Source organism: Balaenoptera borealis, assembly GCF_965194805.1.
Source record: "Balaenoptera borealis genome assembly, chromosome: 1".
NCBI lineage: Eukaryota > Metazoa > Chordata > Mammalia > Artiodactyla > Balaenopteridae > Balaenoptera > Balaenoptera borealis.
In genome coordinates this window covers 116214113-116234830 of record NC_138860.1, presented here as the reverse complement: position 1 = coordinate 116234830, position 20718 = coordinate 116214113, and the positions used below count along the sequence as shown (strand labels likewise).

Below are 20718 nucleotides of genomic sequence, written 5' to 3'. Positions count from 1 at the left end.
CACTACAAAAAAAGAAAATTATTACAGGCCAATATCTTTGATGAATATAGAGGCAAAAATCCTCAACAAAAGATTAGCAAACCGAATCCAACAATACTTAAAGAGAATCATATACCATGATCAAGTTGGATTTATTCCAGTGTCACATGAATGGTTCAACATACACAAATCAATCAATGTGATACACCATATCAACAAAAGGAAACGCAAAAACTACATGTATTCTCAATAGATGCAGAAAAAACATTTGACAGAATTCAATATCCATTCATGGTAAAACTCTTGTCAAAGTGAGTATAGAGGGAACATATTTCAACATAATAAAGGCCACTTATGACAAATCCACAGCTAACATAATATTCAATGGTGAAAAGCTGAAAGCCTTCCCACTAAATTCAGGAACAAGACAAAGATGCCCACTTTCACTGCTTTTATTTAACATAGTATTGGAAGTCCTAGACACAGCAATCAAACAAGAAAAAGAAATAAAAGGTATCCAAATTGGAAGGGAAGAGGTCAAACTGTCACTATTTGCAGATGACATGATACTCTATGTAGAGAACCATAAAGTCTCACACAAAACCCATTAGAACCAATAAATTAATTCAGCAAAGTTGCAGAATACAAGATTAATATACAGAAATCTATTGCTTTTCTATTCCCAATAAAATATCAGAAAGTGAAAGTAAAAAAAAAAAAATCCCATTTAAAATCACATAAAAACAAAACAAAACAAAACAAAAAACTTAGGAAGAAACTTAACTAAGGTGAAAGATTTATACACTGAAAACTATAAAACACTGATACAGGAAATTGAAGATGATTCAATGAAATGAAAAGATATCCTGTGCTCTTGAGTTGGAAGAATTAATATTGTAAAATGGCCATACTACCCAAAGCAACCTACAAATTTAATGTGATCTCTATCAAATTGCCCATGAAACTTTTCACAGAACTAGGATAAATAATCCTAAAATTCATAGGGATAGGGAGGGTGGGAGGGAGATGCAAGAGGGAGGGGATATGGGGATATATGTATACATATAGCTGATTCACTTTGTTATACAGCAGAAACTAACACACCATTGTAAAGCAATTATACTCCAATAAAGATGTTAAAAAAAAAAATTTATAGGAACCATAAGAAATCCAGAATTGCCAAAGCAATCCTGACGAAAAAGAACAAAGCAGTAGGCATAACCCTCCCAGACTTCAGACAATACTACAAACCTACAGTAATCAAAATAGCATGGTATTGGCACAAAAACAGACACCCACATTAATGGAACAGACTAGAGAGGCCAGGAATAAACCCACCCAGCTATGGTCAACTAATCTATGACAAAGTAGGCAAGAATATACATGGAGAAAAGATAATCTCTTCAATAAGTGGTGCTGGGAGAACTGGACAGACACATGTAAAACAGTAAGGTTAGAACATTCCCTCACACCATATACAAAAATAAACTCAAAACAGCTTAAAGACCTAAATGTAACATATAACATCATAAAACACCTAGAAGAGAACATATGTGAAACAGTCTTTGACATAAATTGTAGCAATATTTTCTTAATTAGCCTCCCAAGGCAAAAGGAATAAAGGAAAAAATAAGCAAATGGGACCTAATCAAACTTAAGTTTTTGCACAGCAAAGGAAACCATCAATGAAACATAAAGACAACCTACAGAATGGGAGAAAATTCCATTTACAATGGAAGGAACCCAAGCATCAACAGATGACTGGCATAAGAAGATGCAGTATATATACAATGGAATATTACTCAGCCATAAAAAAGAATGAAATATTGCCATTTGCAGCAATGTGGATGGACCTAGAGAATATTATGCTTAGTAAAGTAGGTCATACAGAGAAAAACAAATACTATATGACAGCACTTATATGTGGAATCTAAAAATACAAATGAATGTATATACAAAACAGAAACAGGCTTACAGACATAGAAAACAAACTTATGATTATCAAAGAGTGTGCAGGGGGAGGGAATTAGGAGTCTGTGATTAACAGATACAAACTACTATACATAAAATAGATAAGCAACAAAGATTTACTGTATAACACATGGAACTATACCCAATATCTTATAATAACCTATAATGAAATATAATCTGCAAAAAAACTGAATCACTATGCTGTACACCTGAAACTAACATAATATTGTAAATTAACTATACTTCAATTTAAAAAAATAAAAAATAAAGTGAGATATTGAATAAAATGCCCAGCAATATTCCTGATACATAGACAGGCAAGCAGCTGCCCAGTGAAGGTCAGGTCTAGCTGATGACAAGAGATAATTTCAGTTTATGTAACAGAAATACCCATTCTAATAAAATAATTATAAAGTAGCTAAAAAATTATGTTTTTTGGACATTGCAGAATATGTGCAATATTATTTCTGTAAGTGATTAAGCAATACTTACAGCAGAAGTAGAGAGTCCAAGGATTTTTGAAGCACAAATTGTCTTCAGGAATTTAGGTCTACTGCTAAGGGTGCACAGTCTCCCCCGGGCCAAAAACATGCTACAGGACAAAAGAAAAAATTTTTAAGGGAGTAAATATATACTTATATCCCTATTAAACATTTATAGCTAGGTGATAGACCATAAACTTGTATAAAATAGAAATAAAATTTATTGATAGCTGAGTTTTCTATGATATAATCTCTCATCACTAGAATCATTCTAATCATTCTAATAGAATCCTCCTTATACAAATTTATGCATGTGTCGTTTTAAAGTAGAGATCTGTAAGGATATGGTGAATTTAAAAAACAAAGTTCTAATTTAGCCAAGAGCATTAAACTACAGGAAGTAAAAGTTCCATTCCTAGTAGGCATAAAATCCAGAATATTTCAGTCTAAGGACTACTTAAATTTCGGAATCATCTGGAGAAGTCACTAGTAAAAACGCAATTTGCAACAGTAAATTAAAGTTGTTAGAAACAGGTTATTTAGAAAGTTGTTTGAAAAGGATTATAGTAGGTCCTTGATAAATATGAAGAATATATGAATGAATCTTCCCTTATTTTCTCAGGTGGTACTGCCTTCAACAATTCCAGAAGATAGCTAGGTAGCTGGAATCTTGAAATGGCTTGCTAAGAGGCATGAATCTGGATTACTTCTCTACTTGTAAGGAAATCATTATCAATCATGGGTCAAAGTAGGGAGATCAAAGCAAAATGGAATTCTTATTATACTGCCATTTAGAAGTGAAAGCATTCAGGAAAGCAGAAACTTCCCATAAGGTTTTACTCTGACAATGTTCTATCAGTGGATGGCATTTCCTTCATCTCTAATAATCAAACTTTTAGAAAAAAAAGACATACTTTATGGATTCAAAGGGACCACTGAAACTATCAATAGCTATGAATCTCTTTAAGTTACCAAAATGTGAAGTGTACAGATGTGAAAAATAATATATTGGATGTTTCTTAAAAAGTGAAATAGAAAATCCTTACCTTGTCAATAAAATCTCAGCTTAATGGCAGCCTCTTAGCCATTCTACATCACATCAGCCTAGGATAATTCTCTGCAAAGCACTTTCTGTTTGTTTGGCTGACCACTCACTCATTCATTCGATAATTTAATGCAAGCGCCATGAACAGGGGGACCTGGTGCGTTTAGTTCACCACTGTCTTCTCTGGCACATAGGAGGCACGTGATAAACAAATGTGTCAAATGACTGAATGAATACATAAAATCACATTATACATTAACGATTTAAGTGAACTATTTATGATGAGTCCTTTTATGAAATACTGATTCCTTTGTAAAGTAAATAATTACCTCTTATGTTTTACGCCTTTCAAGTCAAAGACCAGGTTTTCTTAAATCAAGAAAGGCCTATTCGTTGGTCATTAATAGTTCTGTTCAGGAATAAAATATTAATTGGATTAGGCAGTAGGGCTAGTTCTGAGGAAAGGTATTACCAAACAACAGTGACTATGTTGAACAATCTTCATTCAGTATCATAGAGTTACTTAATTTAGGACAATATATTTTTCAGAAAATAAATGCCCATTTATTTAAATTCAACCTAATTTATTTGGTATTAAGGAAAGTATATGTAAAATTCTTTCTTGCAAGTAGAAAAGTGAGAGACACCTCTTCTACCTTCTTCAGATAAATGGGGTTGGGGAGCTGGGAGGGAAGCAAACAGGACTAGGAGTCAGGATACCTGGATTCTAACCCTTATTTTTGATACTAAAAAAAGGTTTCTATCCTTGGACAATTCCCTGACCCTTGGTGGGCCTTAGTTTCCCCATATTTCAAAACAGATGAATAAATGAATCCTTGGTTTCAAGGTAATCTCAGAAGGTACAGTAAGTCAGTGGCTGGTTGTGTGTGACCTCAGACTGCAGGTCTTGGGAGATTCCCCCCAGGTTGGGTGAACCACACCCTCTGGCCACCACACCTCAATACCCATTCCCCTTTGAAAGTTGACACTAAATCTACCTGTTTTCATCTGGAAATCCCAAAGCCTAATTCCCACCTCTTCTTCCCTGTTTTCTGCAGCACATTACCGCCATAATGCAATGTATTGCCTGGAAACTGACCCAGCCTTTCATTTCTCTTCCACTTTCCAAACTTTCTACTGTGTCTTTTGGAACAGCTGCACCATTCTCAGCAAATCCCATTACATCTTTATGTTTTCAGAGTGTTCCTTGTACCTCCTAGCTTGAACTGAAACCTTATTGCTCCCTGAAGATACCACTCCTACATGCCTCAGTGTCAGCTTTTGCTTGTATATGCCTCACTTATCTCTTTCTTACCGTCTATTTTACCATCACCAGACTACTACTTCCCTCATCTGCCTCAATGATATTATCTTCTGGCCTGCTGATAACCCCTTGTCATTCATTAGAGATTTTGTCATTAGGCACACAGTTTTCTTCTCAACTCTAAGTACTGTGATCATCCCAGGTAATTCCCATGTCTTCAGAGATGGCCCATCCAACAACTGACATCCCTGTGCCCATCGCTCTTCTCTTCCATCCCACCCTAGGCACTCTCTCCTATAGTCACACCCTGCACCTTGCCATTACCTCAATCTGGTCTAATTCCAAAACAATTAATTGAAGTATTCTGATCTTTGACCATAAACTACCTATCCTTCCAATTTGCTTACTTATTCCAATGATTACTATTCTTAAATATCATCAAGATCTCTAGGAGGCTGCCTCTCCTTTTCTCAATCAGCCCTCACCTTCCTTTATTTTCCAATTTAGACACCAGTTCCACTGCTTCAATAATGTTCTTTACAATGCCCTAGCTCCCCCTGTCTGTCTTTTATAGATAGGTATCTATAAAACCCTGGCCCTGGACGAACTCAATTACAGTGTCTGTTTTTCCTATGGCCCATGAAGCTGTGGACTGCTGGAGAAAATCACAAAGGATAGGATTGGTTTCACCACAAATTATGGTCATTAATCTCAAATTGACCCCCAACACTCTCCAGCATTTCTACTATACTCTATAGGTAGAGGATGGCAGAATATACCCACCCCCCCCAAATTGCCACTTTGGCCTAAGGATTATTGTGAGCTAAAGGCACTGGAAAAACAGCCGAGGCAAGAAGAGTGATCTGATCTCCCCCTTTCTTCCTGAAAACAGGAGATAAAATTCCCATGTGAAAGATACCTGCCCTATACTGGGAAAAAAGAAACACTCTTAGACAGGGAGTTAAAGCTGAGAGAATTCTGTGCAAACAGACCTTGTTAAAATAATTCTTATCTTCCTTTAGTCTCCCCATATTTTTGGGTTACTTTTCCACAATGGCCTCTCTTTGTTCAATCTAGCATAAAAGCACTTGGTTTTGCTACTTCTTTGGGTCTTCATTTCCTTGTGAAAGCTCCTGTGTCACATAGAACTTTTATCAAATGCGTGCTTTTCTCCTGTTAATCTGTTTTATGTCAGTTTAATTCTTGGGCCCAACCAAAAGCCATAAGAGAATAGGCAATATTTCTCTCCCATAGTACAAAATGATTATTTAAATTTTTCCCACACTCCTCTAACATAAAACCCTCTTTAGTCTAAGCAGATGACCTTGCTCTCTATCACAGAGAAAATAGAAGCCATCAGATGCGAACTCTTTCAACCTACCCACATCTAAAAAACCAAACCTGAAAATATTCCTTTTTTCTTCCTACTATAATAAAGGAAGTGATCCTGCTACAAAAGGACAGTCCCTCCTCCCATGACTTAGATGTCATTCCTCTCCCCTCCACAGAGACTTTGCTCCATTGATTATTACCCCTCTCCTCGGCATATTCAGCTTTCCTTGCTCAAGTCCCTTCTAGTTATTGGGTTGGCCAAAAAGTTTAAGGTAAAAATAAAAGACACATTATTCATTTTCACCAAGAACTTCATTGAACAACGTATTCACTGTTTTGTTCCACGACCTTCTGCCATTTTTCAGGCAACTTCATAATTCCATCTTCCCAAAACTTTTTACCTTTTTGAGCAAAGAACTGTTCCAGGTGCCTTTTACAGTCTTCGAGGGAATTAAAATTTTTTCCATTAAGAGAATTTTGTAAAGACCGAAATAAATGGAAATCCAAAGGTACAATGTCTGGTAAATATGGCAGATGAATCAGAACTTCCCAGCCAAGCTGTTTTTGTCTGGTCATCAAAGAAACATGTGGTCTTGCATTATCCTGATGGAAGATCATGCGTTTTCTGTTGACTAATTCCGGACGCTTTTTGTCAACTGCTGCTTTCAGTTGGTCTAACTGGGAGCAGTACTTGTTGGAATTAATCGTTTGGTTTTCTGGAAGGACCTCATAATAGAGGACTCCCTTCCAATCCCACCATATACACAACATCACCTTCTTTAGGTGAAGACCGGCCTTTGATGTGGTTGCTGGTGGTTCATTTCCCTTGCCCCACGATCTCTTCCGTTCCACATTATTGTACAGTATCCACTTTTCATTGCCTGTCCCAATTTGTTTTAAAAACGTAACGTTTTCATTACGTTTAAGTAGAGAATTGCATGCGGAAGTATGGTCAAGAAGGTTTTCTTCCCTTAACTTATGTGGAACCCAAACATCAAAGTGATTCACATAACCAAGCTGATGCAAATGATTTTCAATGCTTGATTTGGATATTTTGAGTATGTTGGCTATCTCCCAAGTGGTATAATGTTGATTGTTGTCAATCAATGTCTCGATTTGATCACTATCAACTTCAACTGGTCTACCCGACCATGGAGCATCGTCCAGCGAGAAATCTCCAGCACAAAACTTCACAAGACACTTTTGACACGTTCAGTCAGTCACAGCACCTTCTCCATACACTGCAGAAATTTTTTTTTGCACTTAGGTTGCGTTTTTACCTTTCTTGAAACAATAAAGCATAATATGCAGAAAATATTGCTTTTTTCTTCCATCGTCAATATTAAAATGGCTATACAAAAATTCACCAATTTTGATAAGTTTTTAAAAAATGCACGCTGATATGACAGCTGTCACAATACAATCTAATAAAATTGTTTCGAATGAAGTTAAAGACAACTAAGTGCTACTACAGCCATCTTATTGAAAAAAACCGAACTTTTTGGCCAACCCAATGAAAACACATCATTTTATTAACTGTCCCCTTTCCTCAATCTATACTCCTTAACCCAGCGCAATCTGAGTTTTGTACCCATCATTCCATAGAGGCAGCTCTTGTGCAAGTCAATTTTGACATTCATATTGTTAAATTCACTGGACATTTTGCAATTCTCACTTTCCTTGAGCTCTCTGCAGCTTTAGATCAGCTGGTCAAGCCCTCTCTCCTCCCAGAAACACCACTTTCCCTTGGCTTTTGACCTATGACAATCTTTCATTTTCCCAAACTTAAATGACAGAATTCCTCAATGCCCAGATCTTTTTTCTTCTCACTCATTACTCTCTCACTAGGTAATTTCATTGTAAAAGGAACTGTGAGGGCACCAGTGAATTATTGGCTCCAAAGAAATCTAAGCAGGCTGATAGATACAGATTCAGAACCCCTGAAGCTTTTTTTCTTCTGTACTTTAAATAAACATTTTTTGAGCAGCACTTTTCTAAAGCAATTAACATTCCATATGCATATTTACCGAGAAGCTAAATGAATAAATTGGGATGTCACTGAAAAGCTGGACAAAATCAAAAGGTATATGGCTTTTCATTTTAAACAATATTTTCACTGTTTCATTTATACTTAAAACCAGTGTTCTGTGAAGAAAATCAGGAAATTGTGAATCAGGGTGATCTAGTAAACCTGATTATGGCATATTATACATAAGATAAGCTCTGTAGTCATATACGCATGATCAATAGAAAATTAAACTATTTATTATCATTGGTGTAGACTGTTCAAAATGAAGATACAGAAGATATGTGTGGCACAGCGTGGGGGGACCTGAAGCTGAGAAGGCTGATGGATTGTTGGAGAATCCAGAGCTAAAAGATGAGTAAAGCAGTCAAGATGCATTGTAAAAAGTTTGAAACTCTGGACTTAAACCCAGATAATCAATTCATAACCACTTTGCATATGTGGAGGAGAGGTAGGAAAAGATTTAGTGAATTTCACAAAGTACAGATGTTCAGGTTAACAGCAAGCTCAAGGAAGATTAATGTGAGGTGACTGCAAAAAGGCCTAGTGCTAATGAATGCACAACCCAGGTTAAGAGTCTGACCCAAGGAAAGTTTATTTCCACCTCACGCTCTGCCTGTTGGTCCACTTCTAGAATGTTTATAAGGCTTACTGATACAACAGAGGGCATATAGGAGGTGAACAAGGTACTGGCGGGGGAAGTACAGTGGGAATAAGCCTGAAAGCCACGTCACTGAAGCAAGAATGGAAAAAATCAGCCATACTGAGACGGCACAAGACTTAAGTTAGGAGACATGATCCTGAAATTGCTGAAAAGCTGTTTTGTGAAAATGGGATTCGTGTGATTAATTATAAATTTCTGCAGAGGTAAGGAATCTGGCTGTCCGGTTTAAGTTGTCACGAGTTTGGTTTCAGCCCCACGTGAGTTAAAACTTTGTAATGGTGGGTGTGCAGCCTGGTGTGGAAGGAGCCAGCTGCCCGGCTGCGCCCTTAGGTAGCAGCGGAAGAGCCGCGCCCCAGCAAGATGGAAGAATGTCCGTACTGGGTTGGGGGCTCCAAAAGCAACAGATTGGGCCTCTTTTCTCTTTTATCTAAAAACTATGGGTTCCACTAAGAGTCAGTTATGTGGCAAGTGAGCAGCCTTTGTTCCCTTTTTTTAATTGAGAATCCCGATTACGGATGAACTGGAGTCGGTGTCAGCTTCCCACACCGTTTACAAAATGCCCAAATTGCAAAAATGAAGCGCAAAAGGAGCAGACGAGGACCGGGGTCCAAGGGACCCCACCCTAGAAGACCAGTCACCTCAGGGCCATTCCCTCTCCGGAGCAAGCAAACTCTGAAATTCCAGCGCTGACCCTCTGCTACCAGCCCCGTGGTCCGCCAGGGCCGGGGGTCAGCGGCCCAGGCCCGCGCTCCCGCCTCAGCTCCGGAAGGCGAGTCCGAATGCTGAAGGAAATCCAGCCCTGGCTCTTCCTCCCAGCCCGCCAGGCGCGCGGCCCGGCGAGCGCACCCTAGCTAGGCCTCCCTCCCTCCCTCCCAACCTCCCTCCGCGCGGCTCCGCAACCGAGACCACTGCCGTCACCACCACCAAGTGCCCGCCTTGCGCCCCACTCACACCCCTCGCGCGAACAGCTCGCCTCTCGAAGTTCCAGTCCCGCGAGGTCTCGAGAGCCTGATGGGGCGGGACTCGGACTGGGGGCGGAGCCTGGACGGGATTGACTGTGGGGTAGGAATTCCAAACGCCGATTGGCTGAGGGGTAGGCCGGGGTAGCGGACTGGACGCAACTGGGCGGGCGTGGAGAAGGGGGCGGTGAAAGGCGCCGGGCACAGGAGAGTAAGGGGGCGGGATGGAGGTGCGCGGGGTTGTGGCCGGGGATTGGCTGTGGGGTCTAGACTCGGGCGCAATGTGCTGTGAGGACAGCCGGGAACCCGGACTGGACTTGGCAGGTGGAGGTGCGGAGCCGGATCAGGGCCGTGCGATAGACGCGGGTCTGGGTAAAGGGTGGAATGGGGCGGAGGCTTGTATATGGCCGGGATTGGATATGAAATTGAGGTCTAATTGGATGTATGTGACCTATTGATTTGGGGCGGGTCATAGGACAAAGGATTGATTTGGAAGAAAAGGCAAGCTGTGAGGTCACAGGGCTTAGGTGAGGGGAAGGCTGTAGTTTGAATGATGTTAGAAGGTGCCAGAGAGGGCAAGGCTAAAGAGAGTGTGTGAAAAGTTTTGTAGATGTATTTATCACCTATGATGGTGGAGAGGGGGGAAAAAAAGGAACTTTACTTTCCTGAACAGTAAAACGAATTCGATCAGAGAACCGAGAATGGAATAGGGTATGAAACTGAGAAGGAAAATAAGTGACACTTTAAACGTGAAGAAGAAAAATCAGCTAAGAAAAAGGAACACCAGAAATTACTCCTTTATTGAGGGCAGTGTTAGCAAAAGGAGAGGTTCTGGTAAGAATTAGGTTTCATAACTAGATTTTCCTTATCTCCTAATTTAAGAAAATGAGAGGATAGAAGGAGTTGGGGGGCAGTAGCTTGTTATTCAACTGCAGAGGAAAGAACAAAGATACTCTCTGGTTGAAGGAATCTACTCTGCAACTAGGTACTTCGAGATTCAGAAGATGATTAGGTGAATGGAGAGATGCTTGTGTACAATAGGGACAAGTATTTGAGCTTGTATTGGGTGATTTGGAGGGGAGGGTTCAAGGAAATGGAGATTCATGCTGTTTTGGGTGCTGTCTGGAAGTGGGGGTGATTATTAGATTGGGCATCATAATACATCTTATGTAGAAGAAGGGAGGAAAGTTGCAAGGCTAAGTCTGTAGTTGGTAAAGAAGCAATGGTTTTGCTAGCCGGGAGAAGAGGAGGTTTGCTATTTTTGTAGTTTGCAGTGACCTTGTTTTTATTTGAGTTTAGGCAAGTTTATTGAGTGATCTTATCTGTTGTCTCATTTCATCATAATCAGAGAGTGACTGATGTTAGTGTTCTGTTGGATTTTCATATTTTACAGGGGAACACCAGGTCTAGTTCCTAACAATACCAAAGCCTTAAGGGTAAGTGTCAGTTCAGTTCCTGATGCCAGGTACTGCTTATCTTTTTCTCATATTTAACAAATACATGAATTGAAAACAGAGGTTTGGAGGCTTCTGGGGGAAATGAGGCAGAGAAAGTGCGTGCCTCAAACCTTAAAGAGGAAGAAACAGGCAACAGACAAGTAAGTATATACAATGACTTCAGATGGTGATAAGCGCCATGAAAGAAGCAATGAGGGGTGGAGACCGCAGATAGTTTAAATACGATAGTCAGGATAGGCTTTTTTTGAGAAGGTAACATTTGAACCAGAATTGAATGATAAAGACACAACTTTGCAAAAAATGATTCTGGATAGGAATATAGCAGTTGAAAAGGCTCTGATATGAGAATAAACTTGGCATGCAAGGAATAAGAAAGAGGCCAGTGTCTAAAGCACTGTAATCCAGGGAAAAGTGCTTCCAGATTAGGGTGGAGAGGAAAGCAGGGACCAGATCATGAAGAACCTTGAAGACCACAGATAGTTTCGATTTTATATTGAAGTAGCCATTGGAAGATCTTAAGCAGAGGAATAACATAATCTTAATTACATTTTAAAAAGACACTCTAGTTGCTTTGGAGAAGAGACTTGCAGGTAGGTGAGAGTAGAAGCAGGAAGGAGGAGGTTAGGAGGCTGTTAGTGGGAGATATGATGTTGTCTGGGCTAGGGCGGTGGCAGAGGAAGAAAAGGGGGCTAGGGTCACAACGTTCATTCTGCCGACATTCACTTATTCCTCTTTTTCAGCTCTACCACTCCACAGCCACCTCTGCCTAGTTTCTCCTAATTCAGACACTCTCTGTTTACCCTCTTCAGAGTATAAACTGCCAATCTCTTGCTGAGGTGAAGGAGGAAATTTGGTGGGGATGTGTGAACTTGCAGTGTGGATCTGAGGATCTAGCTGTTTCTTAGAAAGGCCTTTAAATGACCCTCGTGTTTTTAGTCCTGAACCTTTGGAGAGTTCTGTGGAGGTAGATCTAGTTGCTTTTTTGGCTTTCTTTGTGATGAATCTGGGATTCAGCTTTTTTTTTTTTTTTTTAATAAATTTATTTATTTATGGCTGTGTTGGGTCTTCGTTTCTGTGCGAAGGCTTTCTCTAGTTGCGGCAAGTGGGGGCCACTCTTCATCGCGGTGCACGGGCCTCTCACTATCGCGGCCTCTCTTGTTGCGGAGCACAGGCTCCAGACGCGCAGGCTCAGTAATTGTGGCTCACGGGCCTAGTTGCTCCGTGGCATGTGGGATCTTCCCCGACCAGGGCTCGAACCCGTGTCCCCTGCATTGGCAGGCAGATTCTCAACCACTGCGCCACCAAGGAAGCCCGGGATGCAGCTTTTTTGAATCTGCTGTCAGTTTCTACCTGCCTGTTTGCTTTCTAAGGTCTATAAACTTGTTGTCACTGTCTTTCCCCTTGTTATTTTTCTCACAGGCTTATGACTTGAAAGAACCCCCTCACTGTTATTTCAGTGTGGTTTAAGTAGAGAGAGAGAGTATAAATATGTTTGATTTGCCATCTCTTGTTGTTGTTATTGGTTTACATGCACATTCATTCAATGATTGGAAGACCAAATGCTGGGCATTCAAATACTTTGTTCATATGCCAAGCTTTGTGTTATTCTTTATACTCATGTTGGCTTTTAAAACAGAAATGTAAGTGACTCCTTGGAATTAATAGCTAAAGGCTGTGCTTTTCTTATATCTTGTGCTCATTTGTTTTCTGAATAAAAAGACTATCTCCCTTTTAAAGTCTTTTCCACTTTCTCATACAGAGGGCTAAAAATATTCTGAAATACAGCAGAGAGAAGGCAGTAAAGCTTAGTTGGCAAGCCAAACTGTCTGGTTCAGATCTCAACTCTGCAATTTTCTAGCTGTGTAAACTTGGGCAAGTTACTTCATTTCTCTGTGTTTCAATTTCCTTATCTGTAAAATGTGTGTAATAGAACCTTACTTATAGTGCTATTTTAAGGATTAAATGACTTCATAGACCAAAAAAAAAAAAAAAGAAAGAAAACCTTAGCACTGTGCTTGGTTCTTACTAAGTACTATACAATTTTTCCTTAAGAAAAAGGGAAAGAGAATCTTTAGGATGGGGCTGCTAGTTATGCCCCAATATTTAGTATTCTTTTCTTCTATAGCAATACAACCCCCAAATTTCAGCAGAGTATATGAGTGCTTGGTATAAAGACTGGATTTCCAGTCTCTGTTTTAGCTGGGTGGGAGCCATATGACTAAATTCTAGCCAGTGGGATATAAGTGGAGGCTGTATGTGCTGCTTCCAGGAAATGTCTTGAAGGATCATATGCCCTTATTGCTCCCTCTGTTTGTGGTTTCCCTGACAGTTTGAGTACAGACATGTTGGCTACCACCCTCTTGCACCACCAGGTAGAATCTTCAAGTTGAAGATGGTAGAACAATAGTATGGGAGACAAGGATCCTGAGCCCTGATATCATGAAGCTACCACTCTAGCTCCAGACATACTGTATTGACATAAGAGAGAAATCAACCTCAATTTTGTTTAAATCTTTTGTATAGGTTTCCTGATATGCAGTCATAGTACTGCTGTGATGGTTTACTGACTCCTCTCATTTGCTTACCAAAGGCATCTCACTTTACTTTACATGGACCTTGCAGGTGACAATAGAATGGAAGAGAGGAGAACAAAGTGGAAGATATAAGCAATGCCTTATTATCTGGAATAATAAGGCCACTTCTCAAGCAGCATCTGTCCCTTGTAGGTATTAAGGGTCAGGCAGGTAGAACTACATTCTTCCTTTACTCATAATACTCAAGCAGTACTAGGAAGGACCTGCTCCAGGAAAAAATGACAATTAAGTCTGGGTTTGTAAGTTCCTAAAGCATTTTCCATCTGACACTCCTGCTATAGTTATGTTCTTGAAAGTTGCTGAGAGTAAATCTTAAGTGTTTTCAACATACACACACACACACACACACACAGAGAGAGACATATACACACAGAAAAGAGTTAACTATGTTAACTGTGTGAGGGGATGTAAGTGTTAATTATCTTGATCTTTGTAATCATTCTAAAATGTATATATATATGGAATTACCATGTTGTCTACTTCAAATATATACGATTATATCTGTCAAAAAGAGTTATGTTTAGAGGACAGACAGCAGAAACAAGAACTACAAATCTGCAGCCTGTGGAACGAAAATCACATTCACAGAAAGATAGACAAAATGAAAAGGCAGAGGGCTATATACCAGATGAAGGAACAAGATAAAATCCCAGAAAAACAACTAAATGAAGTGGAGATAGGCAACCTTCCAGAAAAAGAATTCAGAATAATGATAGTGAAGATGACCCAGGACCTCAGAAAAAGAATGGAGGCAAAGATCGAGAAGATGCAAGAAATGTTTAACAAAGACCTAGAAGAATTAAAGAACAAACACATAGAAAAATTAAACAACAAACACACAGAAATGAACAATACAATAACTGAAATGAAAAATACACTAGAAGGAATCAGTAGCAGAATAACTAAGGCAGAAGAACGGATAAGTGACCTGGAAGATGGAATGGTGGAATTCACTGCTGTGGAACAGAATAAAGAGAAAAGAATGAAAAGAAATGAAGACAGCCTAAGAGACCTCTGGAACAACATGAAACACAACAACATTCACATAATAGGAATCCAGAAGGACAGGAGAGAGAGAAAGAACCTGAGAAAATATTTGAAGAGATTATAGTTGAAAACTTCTCTAACATGGGAAAAGAAGTAACCACCCAAGTCCAGGAAGTGCAGAGAGTCCCAGGGAAGATAAACCCGAGGAGAAACACACCAAGACACATAGTAATCAAACTGACAAAAAATTAAAGACAAAGAAAAATTATTGAAAGCAACAAGGGAAAAAGGACAAATATCATACAAAGGAATTCCCATAAGGTTAACAGATGATTTCTCAGCAGAAACTCTACAAACCAGAAGGGAGTGGCACAATATATATAAAATGATGAAAGGGAGGAACCTACAACCAAGATTACTCTACCCAGCAAGGATCTCATTCAGATTCAATGGAGAAATCAAAAGCTTTACAGACAAGCAAAAACTAAGAGAATTCAGCACCACCAAACCAGCTCTACAACAAATGCTAAAAAAATTTCTCTCAGTGGGAAACACAAGAGAAGAAAAGGACCTACAAAAACAAACCCATAACAATTAAGAAAATGATAATAGGAACATACATCTTGATAATTACCTTAAACATGAATGGATTAAATGCTCCAACCAAAAGACACAGGCTTGCTGAATGGATACAAAAACAAGACCCATATATATGCTGTCTACAAGAAACCCACTTAAGATCTAGGACCACATACAGACTGAAAGTGAGGGGATGGAAAAACATATTCCATGCAAATGGAAATCAAAAGAAAGCTGGAGTAGCAATACTCATATCAGATAAAACAGACTTTAAAATAAAGAATGTTACAAGAGACAAGGAAGGACACTACATAATGATCAAGGGATCAATCCAAGAAGAATATATAACAATCATAAATATAGATGCACACAACATAGCACCTTAGTACATAAGGCAACTGCTAACAGCTATAAAAGAGGAAATCGACAGTAACACAATAATAGTGGGGAACTTTAACACCTCACTTACACCAATGGACAGATCATACAGACAGAAAATTAATAAGGAAACACAAGCTTTAAATGACATAATAGACCAGATAGATTTAATTGATATTTATAGGACATTCCATCCGAAAACAGCAGATTACACTTTCTTCTCAAGTGCACACGGAACATTCTCCAGGATAGATCACATCTTGGGTCACAAATCAAGCCTTGGTAAACTTAAGAAAATTGAATCATATCAAGTGTCTTTTTGGACCACAACGCTATGAGATTAGAAATCAATTACTGGGAAGAAAAATGTAAAAAACACAAACACATGGAGGCTAAACAATAAGTTACTAAATAACCAAGAGATCACTGAAGAAATCAAAGAGGAAATCAAAAAATACCTAGAGACAAATGACAACAAAACATGACGATCCAAAACCTATGGGATGCAGCAAAAGCAGTTCTAAGAGAGAAGTTTATAGCAATACAATCCTACCTCAAGGAACAAGAAAAATCTCAAACAATCTAACCTTACACGTAAAGGAACTAGAGATAGAAGAACAAACAAAGCCCAAAGTTAGTAGAAGGAAAGAAATCATAAAGATCAGAGCAGAAATAAATGAAATAGAAATGAAGAAAACAATAGCAAAGATCAATAAAACTAAAAGCTGATTCTTTGAGAAAATAAAAAAAATTGATAAACCTTTAGCCAGACTCATCAAGAAAAAGAGGGAGAGGACTCAAATCAATAAAATTAGACATGAAAAAGGAGAAGTTACAACAGACACTGCAGAAATACAAAGCATCATAAAGACTACTACAAGCAACTCTATGCCAATAAAATGGACAACCTGGAAGAAATGGACAAATTCTTACAAACATATAAACTTCCAAGACTGAACCAGGAAGAAATAGAAAATATGAACGGACAAATCGCAAGTAATGAAATTGAAACTGTGATTAAAAATCTTCCAACAAACAAAAATCCAGGACCAGATGGCTTCACAGGTGATTCTATCAAACATTTAGAGAAGAGCTAACACACATCCTTCTCAAACTCTTCCAAAAAATTGCAGAGGAAGGAACACTCCCAAACTCATTCTACGAGGCCACCATCACCCTGATACCAAAAGAAGACAAAGATACTACAGAAAAAGAAAATTACACACCGATATCACTGATGAATATGGATACAAAAATCCTCAACAAAATACTAGCAAACAGAATCCAACAACACATTAAAAGGATCATACACCATAATCAAGTGGGATTTATCCCAGGGATGCAAAGATTCTTCAATATATGCAAGTCAATCAATGTGATACACCATATTACCATATTAAAAAATTGAAGAATAAAAACCATATGATCATCTCAATAGATGCAGAAAAAGCTTTTGACAAAATTCAACACTCATTTATGATAAAAACTCTCCAGAAAGGGCATAGAGGGAACCTACCTAAACATAATAAAGGCCATATATGACAAACCCACAGGGAACATCATTCTCAGTGGTGAAAAACTGAAAGCATTTCCTCTAAGATCAGGAAGAAGACAAGTCCACTCTAGCCACTATTATTCAACATAGTTTTGGAAGTCCTAGCCACAACAATCAGAGAAGAAAAAGAAATAAAAGGAATTCAAATTGGAAAAGAAGAAGTAAAAATGTCACTGTTTGCAGACGATATGATACTATACATAGATAATCCTAAAGAAGCCACCAGAAAACTACTAGGGCTTATCTATGAATCTGGTAAAGTTGCAGGATACAGAATTAATGCACAGACATCTCTTGCATTCCCATACACTAACAACGAAAGATCAGAAAGAGAAATTAAGGAAACAATCCCATTCACCATTGCAAAAAAAAGGAATAAAATACCTAGAAATAAAGCTATCTAAGGAGGTAAAAGACCTGTACTCAGAAAACTATAAGATACTGATGAAAGAAATCAAAGACGACACAAACAGATGGAGAGATATACCATGTTCTTGGATTGGAAGAATGAATATTGTGAAAATGACTATACTACCCAAAGCAATCTACAGATTCAGTGCAATCCCTATCAAATTACCAATGGCATTTTTTTACAGAACTGGAACAAAAAATCTTAAAATTTGTATGGAGACACAAAAGACCCCAAATAGCCAAAGCAGTCTTGAGGGAAAAAAATGGAGCTGGAGGAATCAGATTACCTGACTTCAGATTATACTACAAAGCTACAGTAATCAAGACAACATGGTACTTGCACAAAAACAGAAATATAGATCAATGGAACAGGATAGAAAGCCCAGAGATAAACCCACACACCTATGGTCAACTAATCTATGACAAAGAGGCAAGGATATATGATGGAGAAAAGACAGTGTCTTCAATAAGTGGTGCTGGGAAAACTGGACAGCTACATGTAAAAGAATGAAATTAGAACACTCCCTAATACCATACACAAAAATAAACTCAAAATGGATTAAAGACCTAAATTTAAGACCGGACACTATAAAACTCTTAGAGGAAAACTTAGGAAGAACACTCTTTGGCATAAATCACAGCAAGATCTTTTTTGACCCACCTCCTAGAGTAATGGAAATAAAAACAAAAATAAACAAATGGGACCTAATGAAACTTAAAAGCTTTTGCACAGCAAAGGAAACTATAAACAAAATGAAAAGACAACCCTCAGAATGGGAGAAAATATTTGCAAACAAATCAATGGACAAAGGATTAATCTCCCAAATATATAAACAGCTCATGCAGCTCAATATCAAAAAATGGGCAGAAGACCTAAATAGACTTCTCTCCAAAGAAGACATACATATGGCCAAGAGGCACATGAAAAGCTGCTCAACATCACTAATTATTAGAGAAATGCCAATCAAAACTACAATGAGGTATTGCCTCACACCAGTTAGAATGGTCATCATCAGAAAATCTACAAACAACAAATGCTGGAGAGGGTCTGGCGGAAGGGGAACCCTCTTGCACTGTTGGTGGGAATGTAAATTGATACAGCCACTATGGAGAACAATATGGAGCTTCCTTAGAAAACTAAAAATAGAATTACCATATGACCCAGCAATCCCACTATTTGGCATATACCCTGAGAAAACCATAATTCAAAAAGACACATGCACCTCAATGTTCATTGCAGCACTATTTACAATAGCCAGGTCATGGAAGCAACCTAAATGCCCATCAACAGACGAATGGATAAAGAAGATGTGGTACATATATACAATGGCATATTACTCAGCCATAAAAAGGAACAAAATTGAGTCTTTTGTAGAGATGTGGATGGACCTAGAGACTGTCATACAGAGTGAAGTAGGTCAGAAAGAGAAAAACAAATATCGTATAGTAACACATATATGTGGAATGTAGAAAAATGGCACAGATGAACTGGTTTGCAAGGTGGAAATAGAGACACAGATGTAGAGAACAAACATATGGACACCAAGGGGGGACAGTGGGGCTGGGGGTGGTGGTGGTGGGATGAATTGGGAGATTGGGATTGACATATATACACTAATATGTATAAAATAGGTAACTAATAAGAACCTGCTGTATAAAAAAAAAAGTTATGTTTAGTTTTCAGCCTCATGTAGCTATTTAAAATGGAATATTTTGAGTATGCATATGTATTATTACTGTAAATTAATGCTTTTCAACCAGGTAATTATAGCTGTACAAACCTTAGCTTAAATATTTCAAAAACTGTAGTAGAAATTGTTCATTTGCTCACAGAAAGGTTGCCCAGCGTAACTGTGTATCTATTTATCTATCTGTTCGCCTGCCTGTGTATCTTTTCACATACACATTTGGCTGGATTTATACCAATTCAACTGTTAGTATTGGTTACTCAATATGAGAAAGGCTTCACAGTCTTTGAACAATTTTTTAAAAGAGAAAATGAATTTTGACTTTACAAATCAGTTGGTTAGAAAAAATTCATTCAAAACATGGGTTCCATATGTAACATATAACAATAAAAATTGTTCTGTGGACACACTGACAAGTACTATGCCCTCCAAAACATGGATTAGGTTGCGGCTTCTGGCTAATGTGTGTTAAAAAATGCTGCTACACAAGTAAGTATCACTGCCTTAGAACCTGGTAGAAATTGCTCTTCTCAGGAAGGTGTTGTGTTCCTTTATCATTCTGACTTTACCTCTGGAATTCGTGGCTCACACTGGAGCTTTTCAGCTTTCAGAGTCCTCTAGGCAGGTTCTCAACTCCTGGAGGATCTCTATGGCTACTGACCTTTGCTCCCTCAATTTGTTATGGTGTGCAGTGTCCTTTTGGCACTGCGGCTGGTCCAAAGTCAGTACTGCATGCTTTATGCCAGGTAGATCCCCAAAGCAGTGGCAGGAACATAAATTGACACCAGGTTCTCTAGGTCTCTAAAGAAGGGATAATGACGAAATCCTTTGTGGGGAGAAAGGAGAAGATTCCTTTCTAAATAGTACAAGAATACAAATAACTATCAAATTCTAGAAACATTCAGTATGACTTTAGATAATCAAATGGTAAACTTTCAGGGAAAAGCATCAGGAATGCGGTTGGGATGATAAATGCTGTATATAAGATAGTCATTCATGTGTTTAAAAATACTTATTGTATGGAGGGTTTACTATGTGCCTGACGGCCTTCTAGATCCTGCTGATTCCATGATGAACAAAATAGAGAAAGTTTCTGCCCACGTGGAGCTTATATTCTACTGAGGGAGACAGGCAATAAATATGAACAAATTTAGGTGATATCAGGTAGTGATAAAATACTGTGAAGAAAAATTAAAATACTTGTATTGGCCACTAGATGGAGCTCATTGCTCTCTTCATTTCTTTCACCAATCGCCTGAAAAAGAGAAGCTGAGTGCATGATACACTATTATCATGTTATGTTTTGGGGCCAGGTGATAGACCCTTTGTTTCCTCAGTTTGTCTCTC

The 20718-nt window shown here is 38.5% G+C and overlaps 1 protein-coding gene across 16 annotated transcripts in view; it reads right to left on the bottom strand.

Moving 5' to 3' along the window:
• Nucleotides 1-9794, bottom strand: part of KYAT3 (kynurenine aminotransferase 3) — a 53171-nt gene extending 43377 nt beyond the window's left edge. For 3 of the 16 annotated variants that reach the window (XM_082385575.1, XM_082385574.1, XM_082385573.1), the window contains exon 1: nt 2443-2561. In XM_082385575.1, the coding sequence (XP_082241701.1) occupies nt 2443-2541 (99 nt within the window). In that variant the 5' untranslated portion in view covers nt 2542-2561. Of the gene's footprint in view, nt 1-2442; nt 2562-3478; nt 3778-3806; nt 3887-5733; nt 9343-9401; nt 9609-9663 lie in introns of those variants that run through there. The other 13 variants (XM_082385579.1, XM_082385576.1, XM_082385578.1 and 10 more) reach the window with 13 other exon arrangements.
• Nucleotides 9795-20718: the final 10924 nt, after the last annotated feature.